Source organism: Ostrea edulis, chromosome 4 (assembly GCF_947568905.1).
Source record: "Ostrea edulis chromosome 4, xbOstEdul1.1, whole genome shotgun sequence".
NCBI classification, from domain to species: domain Eukaryota; kingdom Metazoa; phylum Mollusca; class Bivalvia; order Ostreida; family Ostreidae; genus Ostrea; species Ostrea edulis.
This window is the reverse complement of record NC_079167.1, coordinates 49,498,463-49,520,379: the sequence shown is the minus strand read 5'-3', so window position 1 is coordinate 49,520,379 and position 21,917 is coordinate 49,498,463. Positions and strand designations below refer to the sequence as shown.

The window sequence follows — 21,917 nt, the reverse complement described above, 5'->3', positions numbered from 1 at the left end:
TTAACTTCATAACTATTGATTACAAAATAACTATTCTTTTTTGTTTGACAAGTCAATATTCATTCCATTCCATATAACTACAAATACTATGTCAGCAGCATCAAACACTGCCTATTTGGCAGGCTAAAACCACTGGAATTTATAAGCAATTACATAATTCACAGGCATTCAGGAGCAAACGACAACATCGCCAAGTTTTGCTGCTTATTAAACACTATCTAATTTATCAGTTGCAACTAACTATCAGGAGAGAAGGTAAACACTGGCTTGTATTTAATCCAAGAAAGTAAAAAATAAAGTGCAAGTTACATCACGCAACAAGCCAAACACGCTGGTCTTCTCCTCAATTTCACTTTCCTTCATCTGCATTCATATGATAAATCGAGGGCTGATCACACCCCTACACATGATCACTACTATGGGTTTGTAATTCTGCAGACAGGTTAGTGCTTTGGTAGACAGCTTTTCCCATACACAACTCAGTCAATCGGGCATGTAGAAGACTAAATATTGGTTGGAAATTTCCAGTCTTGTTATCAGATACAATAGTTCAAAGACCCTAATGAAGATTCATGCACAGGAGATAATGAGAGCCAGATAATTGCTAGCCCACTACTATGCATTTTATTCTAACATCAAACAACTACAGCTGTTTCACATTGTACTCACTTTCCTAATATCATCTAAATTGTGGATTTCTGGTGAAAGCCCGCCATGGACACATAAAAACTGTTGATTCATTAAAGCTGCTAGGGGTAAACAATCAAACGATTCCATGCAAGCATCATACACTTTTTCTGTATATTTTATTTTACCTGAAAGAAACAAGGTCAGTCATTCAAATCTCTGCAGAAGAAATATGAAGAATCAATAGCAGAAGTGCTGTTTATGCACACTGCCTTGACACAATTGTTACATGTATTTCTGTTTGTCAATTTTATTACTTCACCAATGTCACATTAAAATCTAGAATTACACATGCATAATATAGATTTTTTTTAAATTAAGGAACACAGAAGACAATTCCCTAGGCTTAGATACTCTGAGTGCATACTTTGATGAATTCTAGCCTGAAGTCAATAGTGTACAATCAAATTTTAAGCAGCAGCTTTCCTATTAAATGAACCAAGGAAATTAATAATTATGGTGCAATTTAAATCTTTAACAAAAGGCTTGCTACAAATAAGAAATGGGGAGGTTTTTTTTATTATTATTATTATAAAAAATCAATTGTGTATTACCAGCTGCAAGATTTTAAAACCAGATCTGGGTAAGTAGATAAAGGTACTAGATCAATACAAAACTATGGAATGCAGTAAATTGACAGAACTTTAGGGGGAGGTTATAACGCTGACAAACAACATTGACCAATAACATCATGACTGTTTGAACAGACAAGGTACTAAGCACTCGAAAAAGAAAGAGATGGAGATGCATTTAATGTCTAGTATGTTAAAAACAGTTTCATTACCAAATGTTTTTCGTAAACATACAATTACACTCTGCATAAACCGAGTTTGGGCCTGCAAAGACAGCCATACTTAGTATAGATTGGTTCACGTATCATTGAGAACAGATCAATATGCATTGTACACTGACATGCCACAATTTACCAGACACATTGTTTTCCAGCACCTTCGATCAACTCTTCTGTTTTACTTTGCATACAGCTCATATGATTACATATTTCAATCACACACAGCAAATACCCACTTGTCACTCTCTAGTTAAACAAATGCCTCTCTGTTCCTTTCCTTTCTAGAGTATAACTGTGCACCTAAACTATGACAGATACTATTCCATTCTTTAAGATCACGCTTTAATTTTCATATGCTTCACAGGTTTCGATCATTCAATAAATCAAAATTATAATTGGAAACAAATACATGTAACAAAAGTGCCAACAGCCTGTCATTTAAGTGAAAGTTGGAGAAATTTTACAGAAACAGAGTTGTTGACTTATTGAACGACATACATTGGCAGATAGCCATAAATTTGCAGCAGCATGTAATAAGCACACTACAATACACATTCTGTTGTAAACTCCCACAAGAATGCACAGATTCAACCTTTTCCTCCTGATGATAGTATATGTATATACTATATCTTGATCCCCATTAATGTAAAATGAAGATCCAGATGTGCAATCCCTCCCCCCTTTAAATTCAGAATACATTCTTTTTAAATATCACTAATATTCAACATAAGTACTTAAAAAATTTCTAAGCCAATATATAATTTACAAACAAAATTCAAAGCCATTTGATCATTTTGTCTTCTTCATTACGACATTGCTGAAGTCTTATTTAAGATACAATGATTTAGTTAACTTGTTATCAATGCTTCAAAAAGTGGGTCTAACTAACAATACCTTTGTCATCTTTAAAAATTACACTTATGACCAGATCACAACCCATCATCAACATAGGTAGTGATTGCTCCTTCACTGAACGCTTGACATTAAGAAGTGAGAATTGCAGGTCTTTAGGATGTGACCTTCACACTGGAAGTCCTATGTTGCTGCAGGCATTGGCATATAAAAGAACCCTCACAGTTACAGCTTTGAGATATAAATTTGTGGTACTTCACCTATAGCTGGTGACCTCTCAATGAGTAAAACATTCTCGATGGGACATAGAACCAGTACACTACTCAGATTAGATACCAATACTCAAGTAGCTCCCATCCCACTGGTTTAATTCATAAGCTGATCAGAATTAAAACAAAACTCTATCTGAAAGTTTTTTTCCAGAATTTCAGTTAGAAAAATTCCGAGTCAGTTGCTTCCAAGTCAAAAATAGTTGGGTAACAGAAAACAATATATTTATTTTTGGCCCAAGTACTTTTTTTTTTTAACTGACCAAAAAACAGATGGACAGATGCACAGACAGACTGCAATACCATAATATACCCTGTCTATAACAGACTTAATGTGGCTCTTCTCTTTCTCAGACAATATTAACAAGAGGCCCAGGGACCACATCACTCACTTGGTCACCTTGGCCTTGCTGTTGTTCATCCATTGTGATTTGTAAAAGACTTTTTAAAATCTTTATTCCCATGAAATTTTTTTGACCCCATATTGTGGCCTTGTGCATTGATGGCAACAGTCAGTTCAATGACAAAACTGAGAAGTATCAGTGTCTCGGGGGTTGGGTTCCTGTGTTTTGCAAAGACAATAGAGGACAACATCACATGACTGTTGTACTTGCTACTTTGATGAACAGAAAAGTCCCATACAAATGCATGTTCTGTTCAAAGTATAAAAATATTGTGAAACCCAAAGATCCAAGGAAAATTCATAACTTTCTTGAACTTGAAGGTTGATCATATTCCGTGTAGAAAGCATGAAATGCCATGTAATCATAATTAACCTTTATCTATCACCACATGGCCAGTGATGAGGTCGCTAAAATTGAATATCGCTAACAATTTATCAGATATCGGAGGTTAGTTACCTTTCCTGGAATTATCAAGTCAGTAAAATTAGCTCTTTCTAAATATACATAACCATTTTAAATCAGGGCTTGAAACTAACTTTTTATGTCACCAGTCCAGCCGGACTGTTAGGGTATAATTTCAACCAGTCTGAAGAAAAATTTACAAGTCTCTCAGAGTTTTCAAGATATAATGAAACATATTTTGTGTTCATGTTATCTAAATAAAATAAAGGAATTTAAAGAAATAGCTATAGCTCATTTTGGTGAAGTTTTCTCTCTCACCCCAAATCATCTTATTCCTTTCTAATATAATTAGATAAGATGTATGAATGATATTTTTCAACTTTGAAATGACTGCATCATGTGCATGTTTGTCAAAAGTTACACTAGGAGCTAACTTGTGTAGCAAATTGAATTTTTGTCCAGGAAGCAAAAATTCAGGGGACATGCAGTGATTGGGAAGACCAAAATGGTCTATGGGACTATGGCCCCACGGTTCAAATTTTCAATGGGCCATTTTCGGATTTAATGGGCCATCAACATATTTTGAATGGCCATTTTCAATAAATAACAAATGTGCAGTGGAACATTATTGTTTTAAATGAAACTTTGAACCATGACCACGATCTTTTCCACCTCTCTTGAAAATGTTTCTATTTCCCCTTCTCAACGGTATCATTGCTTTTATTGGCATTGGTATCTAACAACGATCTCTCGTTTTTTTTCATCGTTTTTTTGCCCTTCACTTTCCTTCATTTCTATATCTGCACTTAAGCTTGGACTTCCGAAGCTTAAACGCCAGTAAGCATGAGAAGACAAGCGTGTGGTGTAAGAGGAAACAGTTTATTGGTTATCTATTTTGATTTGTATTGCTTCAACTAATGAGGTTAAAAACGAAAGTAAAAAAAAAAAAAAAGTCATACCCAATTCACTTCTAGAGCGAAAAAAAAAACCCCGCAAGTTACAAACGATAATGAATGCGCACTTTGGCGCATGGATTAGATAATTAAATGCACCAATTTTCACCTGAATGGGACTTTGGCGCAGGGCACATGGTCTTCCTATCAAGACATGATTTGAAGATTATAATCATTTTAGATTTGGAAATAAATGCAGATAAATGCCTAAAATTGTTATTTTAAACAGAAATGACTTGTATGAGTCATTTGGACTTATTTTAATTCCTTCAAAAAATTTGAACACAATGACCTTTCAGGGCTCGACATTAACGCTTGTTCGCTACCAGTGGGGGGAAAATTCGGACAAGTGAATATTGATGGGCACTTGTCCGATTGGACAAGTGCTTTTTCATGTAAAGAAGTCTCCAAATAATAAAATGAACGATTGGTGAAAAGTTTATCGGCAGTTCAAAGTTGGAAGCAATGCATGAAAAATGAACTTCGATCCCGATATCAATCGCTATGTAAACTAGCTGAGTCACACTTGATCTGGATTGGTGTTCAGTTATTGCGTACTACTTTCAATTTTGTCAAGAAGCATTCATGGATCGTACAAAGTTTGGATTCACTTCAGTTATTGTTATTTTCTCCATCATTGATTCAAAAGACAGGAAGTCTAGATAAATTTTTTATTTTGTGTTTTTTGTTTTTATCAAGTGAATAAGATAAAAAAAATCAATCAAGCAGGTACAAAAATTAGACTATATTTTAAGTAATAGTTTTCAAGTTGACAATATTTAAATATTAGATCTTTTTTGAATTTTTTTTTTGGACAAGTGAAGTTGAAGTACGGACAAGTAAATATCTGGCCCTTGTCCCAATGGACAAGTAGGAAAACAAGAGCAACGCCAACGTGGCATAATACGCCCGTAGATTTTGCTCAAGGAAAATATATTTTAGTCTGATTCATATTTTAGTGAAGTTACCACTGTCCTCTGTGAGCTACAATAGCAATGGCTGTTTCTAGTGCACCACGGAGAGGATCCTCATTACACACTTGTAGCCATAAAATGTATAATGAAGACAGATCATGCAGAATGATACTCCATATAATTTGATTTCATGTGTTTATTTCAGTAATTAGTTTCAGTTTGAAATGGTCAAAAATATTGAACATAACTATTTTTGTAGAGGCAGATCAACATTTTTTTTGCAGGAGAATCTCAAATTATATAGAAATATCTCTTCAATAAAGTATAACTTGTAAGTTCACAAGCTATACTTGGCACCAAATTATCAAGTGAAGCATGCCATCTAACAGTCTTGACCTTTTAAACTTGAAAAAGAAAAGTATTGGCATTCCTAGCCACAACAGTTTTGTTTGTATCCTGCTACAACCACCTTGACCTTTGACCTTGAGAAACAATAGGTTTCCTCCACTTGGAATAAGGTATATGCGTATTAAATTTGACACTCCTAGCCCCAACGGTTCGGTCTGTATACCTACAAGGTTTTCCTACTAAGTAAACCTACTACCTTGACCTTTGACCTTGAAAAAAATAGGCATCTTCCTCTCATCATGGTGATCAAATATACCAAGTTATAATATCCAGGAGCTTACGGTTCGGTTTGTATCCTGCCCACAAGGTTTTCCTAATTTTCCTAAATAAGTGATACTACGACCTTGACCTTGAAAAACAATAGGCATCTTCCTCTCATCATGGTGATCAAATGTACCAAGTTGTAAAGTCCTAGGGCTTATGGTTCAGTCTGTATCCTGCCCACAAGGTCCGGACAGACAGACTGACGACGCCATACCATAATATGTCCCGTCTTCGACGGGCGTATAAAAAGTCAATGTAGAGCCCTGCCTTTACTATCCCTTTACCTAGATATGCCTCAGACAATATTGTAACACTAATTAAATGCAAGATTTATTAATCAGGTTTGTGTGATATCTACAGAGGAATGCCACATGTGTTTATGATTCCACAAGCATGATTTCCAAAATGACATTTTAGAAAATTGACCAGTCCCAACAGACTGACTAAACAAATGTCATCAGTCCGCCAGACTTTTAACCAGTCACGGACTGACGGGCATATGTTAATTTCAAGTCGATTTTTTTTTGGGAAAATCGCAAAACTTGTGTCTCGCTAAAAATTCCAAATATACAGTATCATTGTGATAACAGAACTCATTCATCTATAAACTCACACACAATTTTTTTTAATGTTTGTCTTTGCATCAATTTGGTACATGTTCATACTTAACCTGATAGAACAAGAGTAATGCCGACGGTACATAATACGCCCATGAAAAGCAAATATAGGGCGTTTTTCTTACACCATGATCTGTAGAACTTGCCTTCAATTAGTATGAGTAATTGATCATCAGGGTGTGACATACTTTCTTTGCATCGAAAAAACAAGACAAATCATCTATGTAATATTTTCAATTGGCATAAGATGTGTGTACCATTTTTATGGTCCTTGCCCCAACGAATCGGTCTGCACCCTGCTACTTCGACCTTGACCTTTGGAAACGCACCCTCCACTTGGCATAAAGTGTTTGTGTACAAAGTTTGACGGTCCTAGCCCTTACAGTTCAGTTTGTATACTGCCTACAAGGTTTTCCTACTAAGTGAAACTTTGACCTTGACCATGAAAAATAATAGGCATCTTCCTCTCATCATGGTGATCAAATATACCAAGTTTCAATATCCTGGAGCTTATGGTTTGGTTTGTATCCTGCCTACAAGGTTTTCCAACTAAGTGATACTGCAACCTTGACCTATAACATTGAAAAACTCTCATCAAGGTGATCATATGTACCAAATTGCAATATTCTGGAGCTTACGGTTCGGTTTGCATTCTGCCTAAAAGGTTTTCTTACTAAGTAATACTATGTGATCTTGACCTACATAGGCATCTTCCTCTCATACAAATACACCAAGTTGTAAAATCTTGGAGTTTACGGTTCGGTCTGTATCCTGCCCACAGGGTCCGGACAGACAGACAGAGCATACCATAATTAAACATGTCCCGTCTTTGACGGGCGCATAAAAATTGATCATATCTCTAATTCTACAGATACTTACATTCTTGTTTAAATGTGAAGTATTCTGTTAAGTGTCTACACTCATGGTTTCCCCGTAGAAGGAAAAATGTGGTTGGGTGCAGTATCTTTAAGGCCCACAGATATAACACACACTGGAGAGAGAGAGAAAAAATCCATCAAACATTTTGAAACTAAAATCAATCACATCTAAATTATCTTTGCAAATAACCATTCACGCATTACCTACATGATAAAACTGCAGTCATATTTCAAGTAACCCCAGTATACAATTTCGGACTAGTCGTAGATTACATACCAGTGTGTCACTTTGGGCTTAATCATGCCAATGAAATATTTGGTTGTATAAAATGTTTTATAATATATATAGCCACTTTTTAGAACAAGAGGCCCATGGGCCTAGAATCGCTCTTCTGATACATTGTAGAACAGGCAAAAATTCTCATTAACCAAGATTCATCAATTAACAAAGTTTGATGATAATAAGTCAAATAGTACCTGAAAATTTAAATGTAACTGTCCAAAAGTAGGTCAAGGTGACCTACTTTTGGTCGACACACTCCAAAGACTCAAGATGCATCAACTGACAAAATTCAATAATTGAAGTCAAATAGTATCAGAAATATTCAGATATAAACATCAAATTCCAAAAGTAGGTCACAGTGACCTACTTTTTGGTCGACACACTCTGAAGACTCAAGACCCATCAACTGACAAAATTTGATGATTGTAAGTCAAATAGTATCTGAAATATTCAAATATAGCCGTCAAAAATCAAAAAATAGGTCACGGTGACCTACTTTTTAGTCAACACACTCTGAAGACTCAACATGCATTGACTGACAAAGTTTGATAATTGTAAGTCAAATAATATCTGATTATAATCGATGATTGGAACATGACCATTTGTGTCTGAGAATGATCGCAATTTGCAGCTCGATCGTGAGGAAGGTTGGTCTTGTGTTGATGCCACTCCAATAAACAAAACATTAAATGTTCACATGGATTAATAAGAATCTATGTTGTTTCTTAAACTGTTCATCAGTGATGCATTTCTTAATATTATTGTGGAACATACCAATATCTATGCAGTGAGACATGTGCAGGCAGGTAATAAATGGCGTCCGGTAATCTTGCCAAGATGAAAGCTGATTTTGATTTTGTTTTACCTGTCCTTACAAGAGACTGGTTCACAATTTTTGATAAAAATATTTTTCATTTTTGAGGTTAAACATTAAAAATATAACTCATTTAATGTTGACAGCCAAATTGTTGACCTTCTGAATGCAAGAATAAAAGCAATATTTTAGACTTGAATCTGTGTTATGCAAACAAAGACTCGAGTCTTTTTATGTATACAAACAAACAAGTGAAATATTGATTTTGTAAAATAAAGCATCTTAATTTTGCGTAGTCACAAATTTTAACTTTTAGATGACACATTTTACCCCAAAAATACTTGAAATGTGAAAGATATAATAAACTTTGATCAATATCCATTTCTGTTGAAAATTTCGTAAACATTAACATACTGCAATCTTTGTTTACAAAACAAATAATAAACTCTCTAAAATGAGCTTCTGTGATTATGTATAACCTTAATTTTTATGTGAAATCTTTTAAACACATTAGACAGATGATTTTGATCATTAAAAGTGAAGAAGAAATTTTTGGGGAAAATCGTGGATCAGTCCCTTTAAAATTGACAAAATCAAAAATATTCTAACAATGATGTTAATCAATTAATTTTTGCCTTTGAATTTACCCGGAATATTAACCACAATATGAGAAAATGGTAACTGGCATTGAAATCTGACATTTTCTCATAAATTTTCATATAATTTTGGTACCTCTAGGACAAATAGTGGTTGAGATACATGGTTTTAAAATTGAACTGCCAATATTCATTAGATTTAATAATTAAGCCATCATGGCAAAATTCAATGCAGCAGCCTAAGGGTTAAAATCTTGGGTGACTGGAAACAAACATATTTTAATTATTTTGGCCCTATGCATTTAGTTAGATCTGCGGTTGTAGAGAAGATTTTTGAAAATTATTAAATTCTGGACAGTTTTTGCCCTGCTCCTAAGGCCCAAAGGATGCAGGAGTCATGAAGTTTACAATTTATGCCCCCCCCCCTCCCCTAAAAAAGATGCTTCATACGAAATTTGAAAAGAATTGAATTGGTAGTTATCAAAAACTTAAAAGTTCAAATGTTTATGCATGGTGGATGACGAATAATTTAAATAGGTAACATGAATTTACTCAGATTTGGTACATGCCTGTAATGTGAGAAATATGTAGACATATAAATTTGCATGAAATATCTTCCACAGAGCCACATTTTACCTCTATGCTAAAGTATCCCCTGTCAACATAATCGCCAAGGAAGAGGTAGCGTGTTGTGGAAGGTGGTCCACCAACTTCAAACAGCTTCATCAGGTCATAAAACTGACCATGAATGTCTCCGCACACTGAAATGACATAGCACAATTAGTAACAGAGGCAAGGTACAACAAAATAAACAGAGCATTTTCAAGCTTGAGCTAAGCAAAAAATTTCGAAATTACATAAAAGTAAATTTACTACCAAAATTTTTCAAGTGATCAAAAATGTCCTGCAGTCAGGGTTTGACATTTACTTTTTTGAGCACTAGACCAGTCGGGCTATTTCAAATGATTTTTACTAGACCTGACCTTACATCCACTAGCCCCGACCAACTTTCCAGAAAGACGTTAACTGATAGTTTCTCCATATTTAGATACTTAATTTAAGTTACAAACGTTAAGTTTGAACTAAAACATATTTAATTGTCTCCAAAAAATCTTTAATCTTGTCATTTATTTGATGCTTTTATTTTCAAACACATTTTCTGTTTCTTTAAATTTTACCGGCACGGAAATTATTTAGTCCATTTAGAATAAAATGACATAAACCGTTTTTTCTTGTTTTTTTTTTTTTAAATTCTATTTCATATGCCCTATTTTGCATTGCTTGGGGTCGAATTTACTATATAAAGAGTAAAGGTATAGAACTCTAAATATAGGGTACCCAACTTAGCCGATGTAAAAACAATAAATTAATTGATATAAAATTCTACTTTGTATTTTATTTTATTCATACATAATCAATCTACATTACTACCAAAGTTCATCCCGAAATTCCGTATACTTCCCAAGATATGCAGAAATGAACTCGGAAAAATGCCTATTATTTTTTGGTTGACTTTTAGGTGGGCCCTGACACTATACGACTACACAGAGTGTTTGAGCATTGCAACAAGCTATCAAATAGAATGTGCAGCATAAAATATCATTTCTAAAATGAATTTCTTACCCCAATTCATAAAATGAAGTCCGTAATATCTCCAAGTGACTGAAAATTTAAAACCGTTTCTACTTTCATTTAACACAGTCATTTTTCATCGGTGCCACTAACTACCCAAATTGACATCATTATTATCAATCGTCAAACACCTGTGATAATGTGATTTAGATAAAAATAGACATAATAAGACATTTGTATATTTATAAAGACTTGTTATTAGCATAATTTATGTACTATAATGAATCAATATTGATAAATATTAGTATTTGAGTCTCTAAATCGTTATGGGTCCTTCCATCTCTTTTGGGTAATTAGTCATAACTACCGTTCATGGTGGGGGTTGTGAAAATACAGACGGTTTAAAAAAATTTCAGTCACTTGGAGCTATTACGGACTTCATTTTATGAATTGGGGTAAGAAATTCATTTTAGAAATGATATTTTATGCTGCACATTCTATTTGATAGCTTGTTGCAATGCTCAAACACTCTGTATAGTCGTATAGTGTCAGGGCCCACCTAAAAGTCAACCAAAAAATAATAAGCATTTTTCCGAGTTCATTTCTGCATATCTTGGGAAGTATACAGAATTTCGGGATGAACTTTGGTAGTAATGTAGATTGATTATGTATGAATAAAATAAAATACAACGTAGAATTTTATATCAATTAATTTATTGTTTTTACATCGGCTAAGTTGGGTACCCTATATTTAGAGTTCTATACCTTTACTCTTTATATAGTGAATTCGACCCCAAGCGATGCAATTGCCTGTGGACTGGGACTGCGAAAAAAGGCCCAGATGCGGCAGCACATCATAATGATAAATCGGCGGTAGAAATCTCTAAATGTTTGCGTCACAATAAAAAAATATAGAGACATTCCTGCATATATATCAACACCGAAAAATGGTTGTTTATGACGTAATTTATTAATTGGATAAACACTTTCTTATAAATATTTAATTCAATTAAACTCTTTTTTTATGAAAATGAATTCAATTTATATCTATTTATCTGGAACATAACTTTACACACATATTAATATCGAGTAAATGTCGTAAAACATCACATCTGACTTATTTATTAGAACTATGAATTGAGATTGTCATCACGCGGTTCAAACTTGCTCTCAAACTCTGCAGTTATTTTTTTTTTTTTTAGCTAAGAATAAAATATCTTGTGGTTTAAAGTAAAGTTTGTTGTTTATTTTTAAACATGACCAGTCGGACTAGTAAATCGACTTTTTACCCGACCGGACCTAACATTTAGTAGACTCGGTCGGTCGGACATGCCTTAGTGTCAAACCCTGCCTGCAGTTCACAGGCAAGATGTCTTACATATGAACAATACTATACATTTATTGCATGATAGTAATGATAGATATACATCTTCATATCTCCCAAACATTCATGCAATAAATTGTTTATTATACCAAAACAAAGCAAGACTACAAAAATGCATTTGAAAGTGGGAGTCCAAGATCATGTCATTTCTGTTTCATGCTAAGAAATAACAGAAAATGTAAATTGGGATTTAATGTCCATAAGCTAGTGCATTTAGTAGATGTTTGGTTATCATAAAATGTTCATTAGGGCTGAAACAATTAATCACGGTTCACTCGAATTGCGATTCACGGCATTCGGTTCAACATCTTCAAATTTCAATTCGGTTCATGTTTACATTTTTTTCTGGAAATAAAGAATTCAACACGGATTTGGTTTTTCACCTTACAATTTATTACAACAAAAATGGCGGACGATAACTTGGGAATCGTGATTAAAAACTCTCCGGCAAATCTAAGGTCCCCTGTATGGAAGCATTTGTTTCACAGAAATAAATTACCAATGCTCTTGGATATTTTATAGCATGTGATATAATATAGCATGTGATATAATAAAGACCATATTCCGTTGTTGAAAACGATTTTCAGGGGGAAAATGAAATAAAAACATGAAAGTTGTGTATTTTTTATTGTTTATTTGAGTTTTAGACAACTATTGAATTGAATCGAAAATAATCGCATTGTTGCATAAGAATCGAAAATTGAACCGAACTGTGAGGTACCTCAATCGTTTCAGCCCTAATGTTCATTACATAATTTTTGTCCATCTAACCCTTGCAGTCTTCGAAATTAAGCGGTAGCCCGATGACTGTGGCTAGTAAAATAGGGATACCAAAAATTATTAACGCGCATGCCAGGTGGGCCAGTACATATTTCTGGCGGAGATTATGATTCCACTAATAGAGTGTGATTCCTGGTGGGAAATTGGGTGAAATGACCAGTTCTTACAGCAGGAAGAGAAAGTTGGCGCTAAGAAGTATGAGGAAACAAAGCAACAAAGAAAATGATCAGCATGTTTGGCAGAACTTCTGAAGAACTGCCCCTGGCTTGAATTCAATGATGGTCTCGTATTTTGCATTTGGTGCAGAAAGGAAAGCATTGCAAATTGTAAGTTCGTGTTCAGCTCAGATAATTCAGAATTGATTCTGTAAGTGAACACAGAAACAGAAAATGGAAAACCACAAGCAGCCGCATCAGACATTTCAGACTATTACAGACTTAACAACCCTAGTTTTTACTTTTTTTAGGATGAGAGTGGTGATGAGGAACTAGAAGAATTAAGACATTGTAGGATTCCGAAGAATCTGACTGAAATGATAATTAGAAGTTGAAAGAGGGATTGAACTCTCGCCTTAAACTTGTATTGTAGTACATAATAAAAATGTTCAAACTTGAAAATTTGAATTGTGTTGAATCATTCTTGAATAGCACTTGGGCTAGTAAAATTTTATTTGGGCTACCAAATTTTTCACTCTTCTTTGCCCGATGGGCTTGTGGTAAAAATCATTAAGCGCGAAGACTGCCCTTTCTTTTAAAAAGTTCATTGAATGCCAACCTGTGACAGGTGCCTCAATGTCAATCATTGTCTTCTCTTGTCGTAACAAAGCAGCACCCTCATTAATAAGGCGCAGTGCCACGTCTTCCGAGACACGTCCTTCCATGATAAAATGCTGTTTTAAGACATCAGGTTTAGGTTTTCCCTTTGCGTCGAACACTTCATTCATAGAAAGTCTATGGCTTGGTGGAAATGCAACACCTGTAAAATTCAACATACATGTAAATGTTTATGCCCTTATACAGCCTCTGGATTTACACTCAAAAGACAATTATAAACAGCTCCACAATACTTCAGGCCATCCTTAAGCAATAGTTGATTTACTAAAACAACTCATCAATCAGCCTAGGTTATTTTTTTGCGGTTGCTCTAAACTCAAAGCCACACATTACAGCTATTGTACCTGTATGGCACATAAAAACTCAACAAGAGGCCCAAGGGCCTTATCAATCACCTAAGTACTTGTTATAAGTATCAGTACAGGGATTATTCTAACTTATGATTTCAAGTGGAAGTAACAGCAATATTTGGTAGAAATTGGGTAAACACTGAAATTACAACATATAAGAGGCCCATTTCGCTCAAATGAGTCACCTTAGCGGCTTAGCCCATATTTAAAGATGTTCTCTATATATTTGTTTCTAAAACCTTGATTCCCTATTGTGGCCCTTTATACCCTACACCCAGGGGCCATGATTTTAAGAAACTTGAATCTGCATTATGCCAGGAAGCTTTCATGTGAATTTCTACTTTCCTGGCCCAGTGGTTCTTATGAATTTTTTTTTTTAAAGATTTGCCCTATGTATTGTATGTAAAATTTTGATAGCCAACTGTGGCCCCACCCTACCCCATGGGGTCATGATTTAAACAAACTTGAATCTGCACTATGTCAGGAAGCTTTCATGTAAATGTCAGCTTTTCTGGCCAAGTGGTTCTTGAGAAGATTTTTTAAACTACTCCACCCTATTTAGCATTTTTGTGATTATATCCCCTTTGAAGGGGCATGGCCCTTCATTTGAACAAAGTCCGTCACACAAGGATGTTTTTTGCAAGTTTGGTTGAAATTGGCCCAGTGGTTCTGGAGAAGAAATCGAAAATGTGAGAAGTTTACAGACAGACAGTAGACAACTGGCAATCAGAAAAGCTCACTTGAGCTTTCAGTTCAGGTGAGCCAAAAATGATTGTTCTACAGATTTAAAGATGTACTCTGGTGGTAATTTTACTGGGAGTGAGCTTCCATACTTTTATAAGTTGTAATATAAGAGAATGTTTGTTTTCTATTTTGTATGCACAAAGTAGCACATTAATATGCATTTCTATTTGTTATCATTGTAAATAAAACTATCAAAATTCAATAAAAACACGACAATATTTTACTTTTGCTCTCATTTTACGACGTTCATGATGAAGTACCGAATGTAAACAAACACAAGCTCGAAGATACCCACTTTGAACAATACCACATCTATTCTATTCCAACGCAGTCCAGAAACAGACATGGCCAATTCATCTGAAGTAAATGTGCAGTTATATACCAGGCTGCATCTATTATTCTCACAAGAGAGTAGCAGATGAAGAAATGACAGACCAGCAAGCATAACCACACGTAAACACATTGACACAGTACAGAACGTACATAAGGTCGGATGATTGACAAGAGGTGCACATGGGAGAATATATAATGTTAGCGACGCAGTACTCAATCCAAAGGTTGCTGATATTGTATTGAGTGAATTTATAAGTTTTACAATATGCAAAACATTTTTTAAAAATAAAAATCTATAAAGTAAGTAGATTAATCTGGATCTTGCCAAGCCAAATCGGTCAGCTTGAGGGAATCAAGTCCCGAAAGTTCAATGCATTATCATAACCATTGAAGCATCATTTTGAATCTAGCTATTATCAAGTGCTGTTTTTAAAAATTGCTAACTTAAACAGTAAATTAATTCAACAACAACAAAAAATCCAGAGGTAAAAATGTTTCTGATTGGTTCTGCTTTGTAGCTACACCCACAATGAATGTGATGAGTCATGGTGACATCATATATAAGAAACCATACCAGGAAGTACACATCTCCTTATGGCCACATGGAAGTTAACGGTTAAAAGTGGTATCTGGGTGATAACTCAAGTACATGTACTTCATATTCTATATGAATATGTACACAGGAGGGAAGATACCTGGGTCAGAAGGTCAAAGTGCATGGAAATTAGAAAATGTTGAGCCATGGGCATGTTTTACACATTCTTTAGTAATAAATGAAAATTGCATATGTCAGGGGCATAGCTTCGTTAGGCTCGAGTAGGCATGTGCCTACACACTTTTTTTCATTTTCAAAACGTATTTTTGTCCATAAATGTTTGCAAAATATAAGATGTTCATATATATTTCTACTTTTTGAAATCAGATATGAAATTATCATTCCGTCAGACTTTTTCTTTTTATAATGTATTCTACATAATGGTTGTATATTTTTTCTACACTTTGGTGATCAAGACTCGTTCTCAAACTTAACAGTTTAAAATTTTTCATAAGTTGTAAAAAATTTAATGTCCATTGCTATCATTTTGATGCTCAGAGTAGTGCAAATGAGTCCCAATACTTCAAAATTTTCTCAGGGGTGAACCCCCCAACAGGAGGGGGAAACCCCCAACAGCAGCTACCCCCTCGGCAAAACCTTCAGTTTCATCTTTTGGGCCTACACATTGAAATAGTCCTACCAACGCTCTGTATAATGTATAAATTATTTAAAACTTTTATGATAACATAAATACATAGAATTTGTAAGTATGAATTGAAGTATGTATTTTATAATTGTTATTGTATTGAATATATGCAAAGATAAGAAGGGGGTGGGAATACAAAATGGTTCAAATCTTTGTTCCAATGTACACTAACCCTCACATTTTTAATTCATTTAAAACAAGCAAATATATGATACATATTTCCATTAGCAATTTCACCAAAAGTTTATAAATTGATACAAACATTTTTGCTAGATTTAGGTTTTTGATGAAATAGGACTTAAAATCTATCTGTTCCATATTTTACCCAATAATGTTAAATAATCTTTAAGTTTGTAGACATGCCCAAATACAAAGTTGGTAATCTCTTTGGTGTAAACATTGTAGACATACACAGAGTTTATTAAAGGTTATTCTTAAAAATATTTTGCACCATTATGAAGATCCTATGGAATTGTAAGCCTATCCTGAAAACGTCTGAACAAACAAGATTGCTACACGTAGCAATGTACCCACCGCCGCAAAAAATGTTGAAGCACAAAAGTCCCATAACTCCTGTACTAAAATTTGTCGAATCAAAATGACGGCACATTATGAACAAAATCCGTTGAGCGGTTTTTGAGGAGTTGCGTCCACAAAGTGTTTCTATAGTGTAGCATGTACAAATTCAACAAAGTTCCATAACTCCTGTAAAATTTAGCGAATCATAATAACGGCGCAATATGTCAACTACATATGGTGACTAACAATCCTACAAAATTTGAATGAAATCCAGTGAGCGGTTTCTGAGGAGTTGCGTCCACAAAGTGTTCCCATAGTGTAGCACGTACAAATTCAACAAAGTCCCATAACTCCTGTAAAAATTGTCGAATCAAAATGGCAGCGCAATATGATCAACTACACATGGTGACTAACAATCCTACAAAATATGAAACAAAATCCATTGAGCGGTTTCTGAGGAGTCACATCCACAGTGTGCCTATAGTGTAGCACGTACAAATTCAACAAAGTCCCATAACTCCTGTAAAAATTGTCGAATCAAAATGGCAGCGAAATATGATCAACTACACATGGTGACTAACAATCCTACAAAATATGAACAAAATCCGTTGAGCGGTTTCTGAGGAGTTGCGTCCACAAAGTGAAGTGGGACAGACGGACACTGGTATTTCTATGTCCCCTTCCGCGTTGCAGTGGGGGACAAAAAACAATAGGAGAGGGCTACAATACTGCAGCTAGGTAAAACATTTTATTAGCACATTTTATTTGAAATCTTTAGTTTTTGATACACTTTGAATACAGGTCTGTATTTACAAATATATTGAAGATCAATAGTAGTCAATATTCAATATGTTTGAATAGTATTAGTAAATACAGACCTGTATTGAAGATCATTAGTAGTCAAGTCCCATGGGGATCTGGTTAGAATAGGTCCTCAGTTCCCCTTGCTTGTTGCAAGAGGCAACTAATTGGGGCATTCCTTTGGACGAGACCACAAAAACCAAGGCCCCATGTCACGATTAAGATCCCTCCCTGCTCAAAAGCCATAAACGCCGAGCATCTAGGCCTAAATTTTGCAGCCCTTCACTAGCAATGGTGATGTCTCCAATTGAGTAAAAAATTCTTGAGAGGGTTGTTAAACAATGCACAATCAGTCAATTGTAGTCAAAATGTAAATCTGAGAAACTCAAACATGCAAAGAAATTAATTCCAATATGGAAATTCTGGATTCTTATTTTCTTTATATAATTTTTCAAAATAGGGTTGGCAGTAAAAATATAGGTAATGCACGCATACACTTATTATTTGACCTTATAGGGGTGTTTTACAGTATGTTATAACACTATATTGGGTTGCAAATTTTATAACAGGTCAGTTTTGGGGCCATTTGAGCCCCCAACTTCATTGTTTTCAATAAACACCAACACCCAATAAAATGTTGTTTAAAGCAATACAAGCTGTAACTGACGGCATTTTTTCAACTATCCAATTATGAATCAATTAACTCCTATCGGTATAACTGATATAATCCCCAAGATCTTAAGAAAAATCCAGCAAAATAAACAAGGGAATATTGTTTGAGAGCATACCTACAATGAGCGTTTTGTATAATCCGCCATTGCGTCATATACACGGACACCGGAACGATGATTGCCGAACATAATTGGGTTGCTGAGACCGACGTCATGTACAAAGATGGAAAATGACGCGAGTAACTACACGTTTCGTTTGTTTGAAATATTACATCGTTTCATGAATGACAAGAAGTACTATAAGTGTAAGAGAGCAATAATTACGCAAATGTGCAACTCAAATGAAATTTTGATAGTGAATTTTCTATAACATTGACATGTTAAACTGTTTACAAATCTGACATGTGTTTAGTGCCTCTCTTTCGCTTTTTTCCGAACTGGTGACCTCCGAGGTCAATGCACATCAAAGATTACGAGCAGGAATTACTGACTGGATGACAATGATTCATGAATCGACATTTCCTGCTGATCTGACGGGTTTATTACTTCAGATTCACTCTGCTTCTATTAAGTTGTATGTATTTCATAAAAAATATGTAAAATATTTGTTATTTTATTTTTCAACTTATTTACCGCCAGTTACAGCTGGTATTACTTTAAATGACTGAAATCGCCAGCTCGATTTCCTCTAATTTGATGCACAAAATGATTATAATTTCTACTTTCTCAAATGCCGGCTTCTTCAAACAATTTTTAATGCTAACAAATGGACAGTTTAAAAATGTTTTGGTCAACCCGAGAGATGTCAATGGGGCGAATTTGATTTCTATGAAGCAACTTTCACAGGGGCCCATAGATGCTCGTCCATATTGCTATTTTATTATTATAATCATAGAATTCGGTTATACAGTCTGTTTCGTTTCATTCTGCATTTTAAAGCTATATATATTCAATAAACAAGAGATGTTTGTAAAACACATATGCCCCCCATGGTGCAAAATTAAAAAGGATTATACACACACACATCATTTAATTGAGAGTAGTATCATCAATTCAAAATATTGAGCAGACAATATCTTCCTATGTCAAGAGTGGATTGACCATAAGACCTAAAAATCAATAGGGGTCATCAACTCCTGAAGATGTACCAGTGTACCAAGTTTGATGTCTGTCAAGCAAAGGGTTCTCAAGATATTGAACGGACAGTATATTCCTATGTCCAATTTGACCCTTGACTTTTGACCATGTGACCTTAAAATAATTAGTAGTCATCTTCTCCTGAAGATGTACCAGTGTACCAAGTTTGATGTCTGTCAAGCAAAGGGTTCTCAAGATATTGAGCAGACAGTATATTCCTATGTACAGTTTAACCCTTGACCTTTGACCACGCAACCTCAAAATCAATAGGTGTCATCTTCTCCTGAAGATGTACCAGTGTACCAAGTTTAATGTCTGTCAAGCAAAGGGTTCTCAAGATATGGAGCAGACAGTATATTCCAATGTCCAGTTTGACCCTTGACCTTTGACCATGTGATCTGAAAATCAATAGGGGTCGTCTTCTCCTGAAGATGTACCAGTGTACCACGTTTGATGTCTGTCAAGCAAAGGGTTCTCAAGATATTGAACGGACAGTATATTCCTATGTCCAGTTTGACCCTTGACCTTTAAACATGTGACCTCAAAATAAATAGGGTAATTTTCTCCTGAAGATGTACCAGTGTACCAAGTTTGATGTCTGTTAAACAAAGGGTTCTCAAAATATTGAACAGACAGTATATTCCTGTTTAGTGTGACCCTTGACCTTTGACCATGTGACCTCAAAATCAATAGTGGTCGTCTTGTCCTGAAGTCGTATCAGTGTACCAAGTTTGATGTCTGTCAAGAAAAGGGTTCTCAAGATACTGAGCAGACAGTATATTCCCATGTCAAGTTTGACCCTTGACCTTTGACCTCAAAATCAATAGGGGTCTCGAGATATTTGACAGACAGTATATTCCTATGTCCAGTTTGACCCTTGACCTTTGACCATGTGACCTCAAAATCAATGGGGGTCATCTTCTTCTGAAGATGTACTGGCGTACCAAGTTTGATGTCTGTCAAGCAAAGGGTTCTCTAGATATTGAATGGTCAGTATATTCCTATGCCCAGTTTGACCCTTGACCTTTGACCATAAAATCAATAGGGGTCATCTACTCCTTAGGATGTACCAGTGTGCCAAGTTTGATTGACCCTTGACCTTTTGACCTGAAAAACAATAGGGATCCTCTTCTATTCATAACTAACCCACATATGAAATATCATTATCATCAAGTGAATGGTTCTCAAGATATTGAGCGGACAACACATGGTCTACAGACCGACCGACAGGTGCAAAACAATACGCCCCCTCTTTTTCAAAGGGGGGCATAAAAACGTGTTTTATAACAAGTTATATATATATTCCATTATCACCTGCATATGGTGTTTACATCTCTCAACTGATTTGATACACAAGAGCTTGTTCTGCGTATAGTCAGTTTTTAAATCGAAGCAAGCTACTGACAAATTGATGGTACAGGGGTTTCAACAGCCTCGATTGAAGTCAGCATTTCGCAAATTCTATGGTCCTAGTAATACTATACCAGGGATCCCTCCCGTATAATACTTCAGGACTCGAAATTAACATATGCCCGTCAGTCTGTGACTGGTTAAAAGTCTGGCGGACTGACTGAAATTTGTTTTTGTCAGTCCGATGGGACTGGTTAATTTTCTAAAGCATCATTTTGGAAAATATACTTTTGAAATTTTATACACACATTTGGCATGCTTCCATCTGAAGATATCAGACGAATCTGATTCGTAAATATAAATCCCACATTTAAGTGTTACAATATTGTCTGAGGCATATTGAGTTAAATTTCATTTTGATAACATTAACGAAATATGTTTAATTATTTCTGGAAAACTCTGTTGGACTGGTAAATTCTTCTGCGGACTGGTTGAAATTATACCCCATCATTCCAGCTGGACTGGTGACATAAAAAGTTAGCTTCAAGCCCTGTACTTTAGACAGTCCATGCGGTTTTAATCACATTCATTTACGTATTTGGATTTGTGTGCTATTTTTTTTAACTTATAACAAACATTTAAATGACTCCGCATCAAAATAGTAAAGCTCAAAACCGGACACTGAGACATCGGACATTCCGGTCTGGTGTAAAAAATGATGCGTCGGACCTGAGGCACTGCACATCGGTCAGGTCCGACGGTCCGATGTCTTTCGCATAGACTGCTGATGATGATCCGGCTTAATTAAAATATAATTAACGTTTAGCAAAGCAAAATAAGAAAACAAATTCATTTGATTAAAAAACAAAAATAAAACAGATCTATTGTCACCAACTGAAAACACGATACGCATGTGCAGAGTAACAGTGGCCCTTAAAAGCGGTTTTTATCTGCATAATTCACACATGGCTTTGCTAGTATCAAGATTCTCTTTGATCAATGGTCCTTCCTTTAAAGATATACCTGAATCAAAGTATGTCTATCTCAGTATCTGACCAAGCGAACATGCTT

At 35.1% G+C, this 21,917-nt stretch overlaps 1 protein-coding gene across 9 annotated transcripts in view; it reads right to left on the bottom strand.

Moving 5' to 3' along the window:
* The window catches only part of LOC125668551 (protein phosphatase 3 catalytic subunit alpha-like), a 48,980-nt gene that overhangs the window by 24,461 nt on the left and 2,602 nt on the right, over positions 1–21,917 (bottom strand). For all 9 annotated transcript variants that reach the window (XM_048902806.2, XM_048902811.2, XM_048902812.2 and 6 more), the window contains exons 2-5: positions 13,642–13,842; positions 9,768–9,892; positions 7,440–7,551; positions 670–815 (exon numbers count right to left, since the gene is read on the bottom strand). In XM_048902806.2, coding sequence (XP_048758763.1) covers positions 670–815; positions 7,440–7,551; positions 9,768–9,892; positions 13,642–13,842 — 584 coding nt within the window. The remainder of the gene's footprint in view (positions 1–669; positions 816–7,439; positions 7,552–9,767; positions 9,893–13,641; positions 13,843–21,917) is intronic.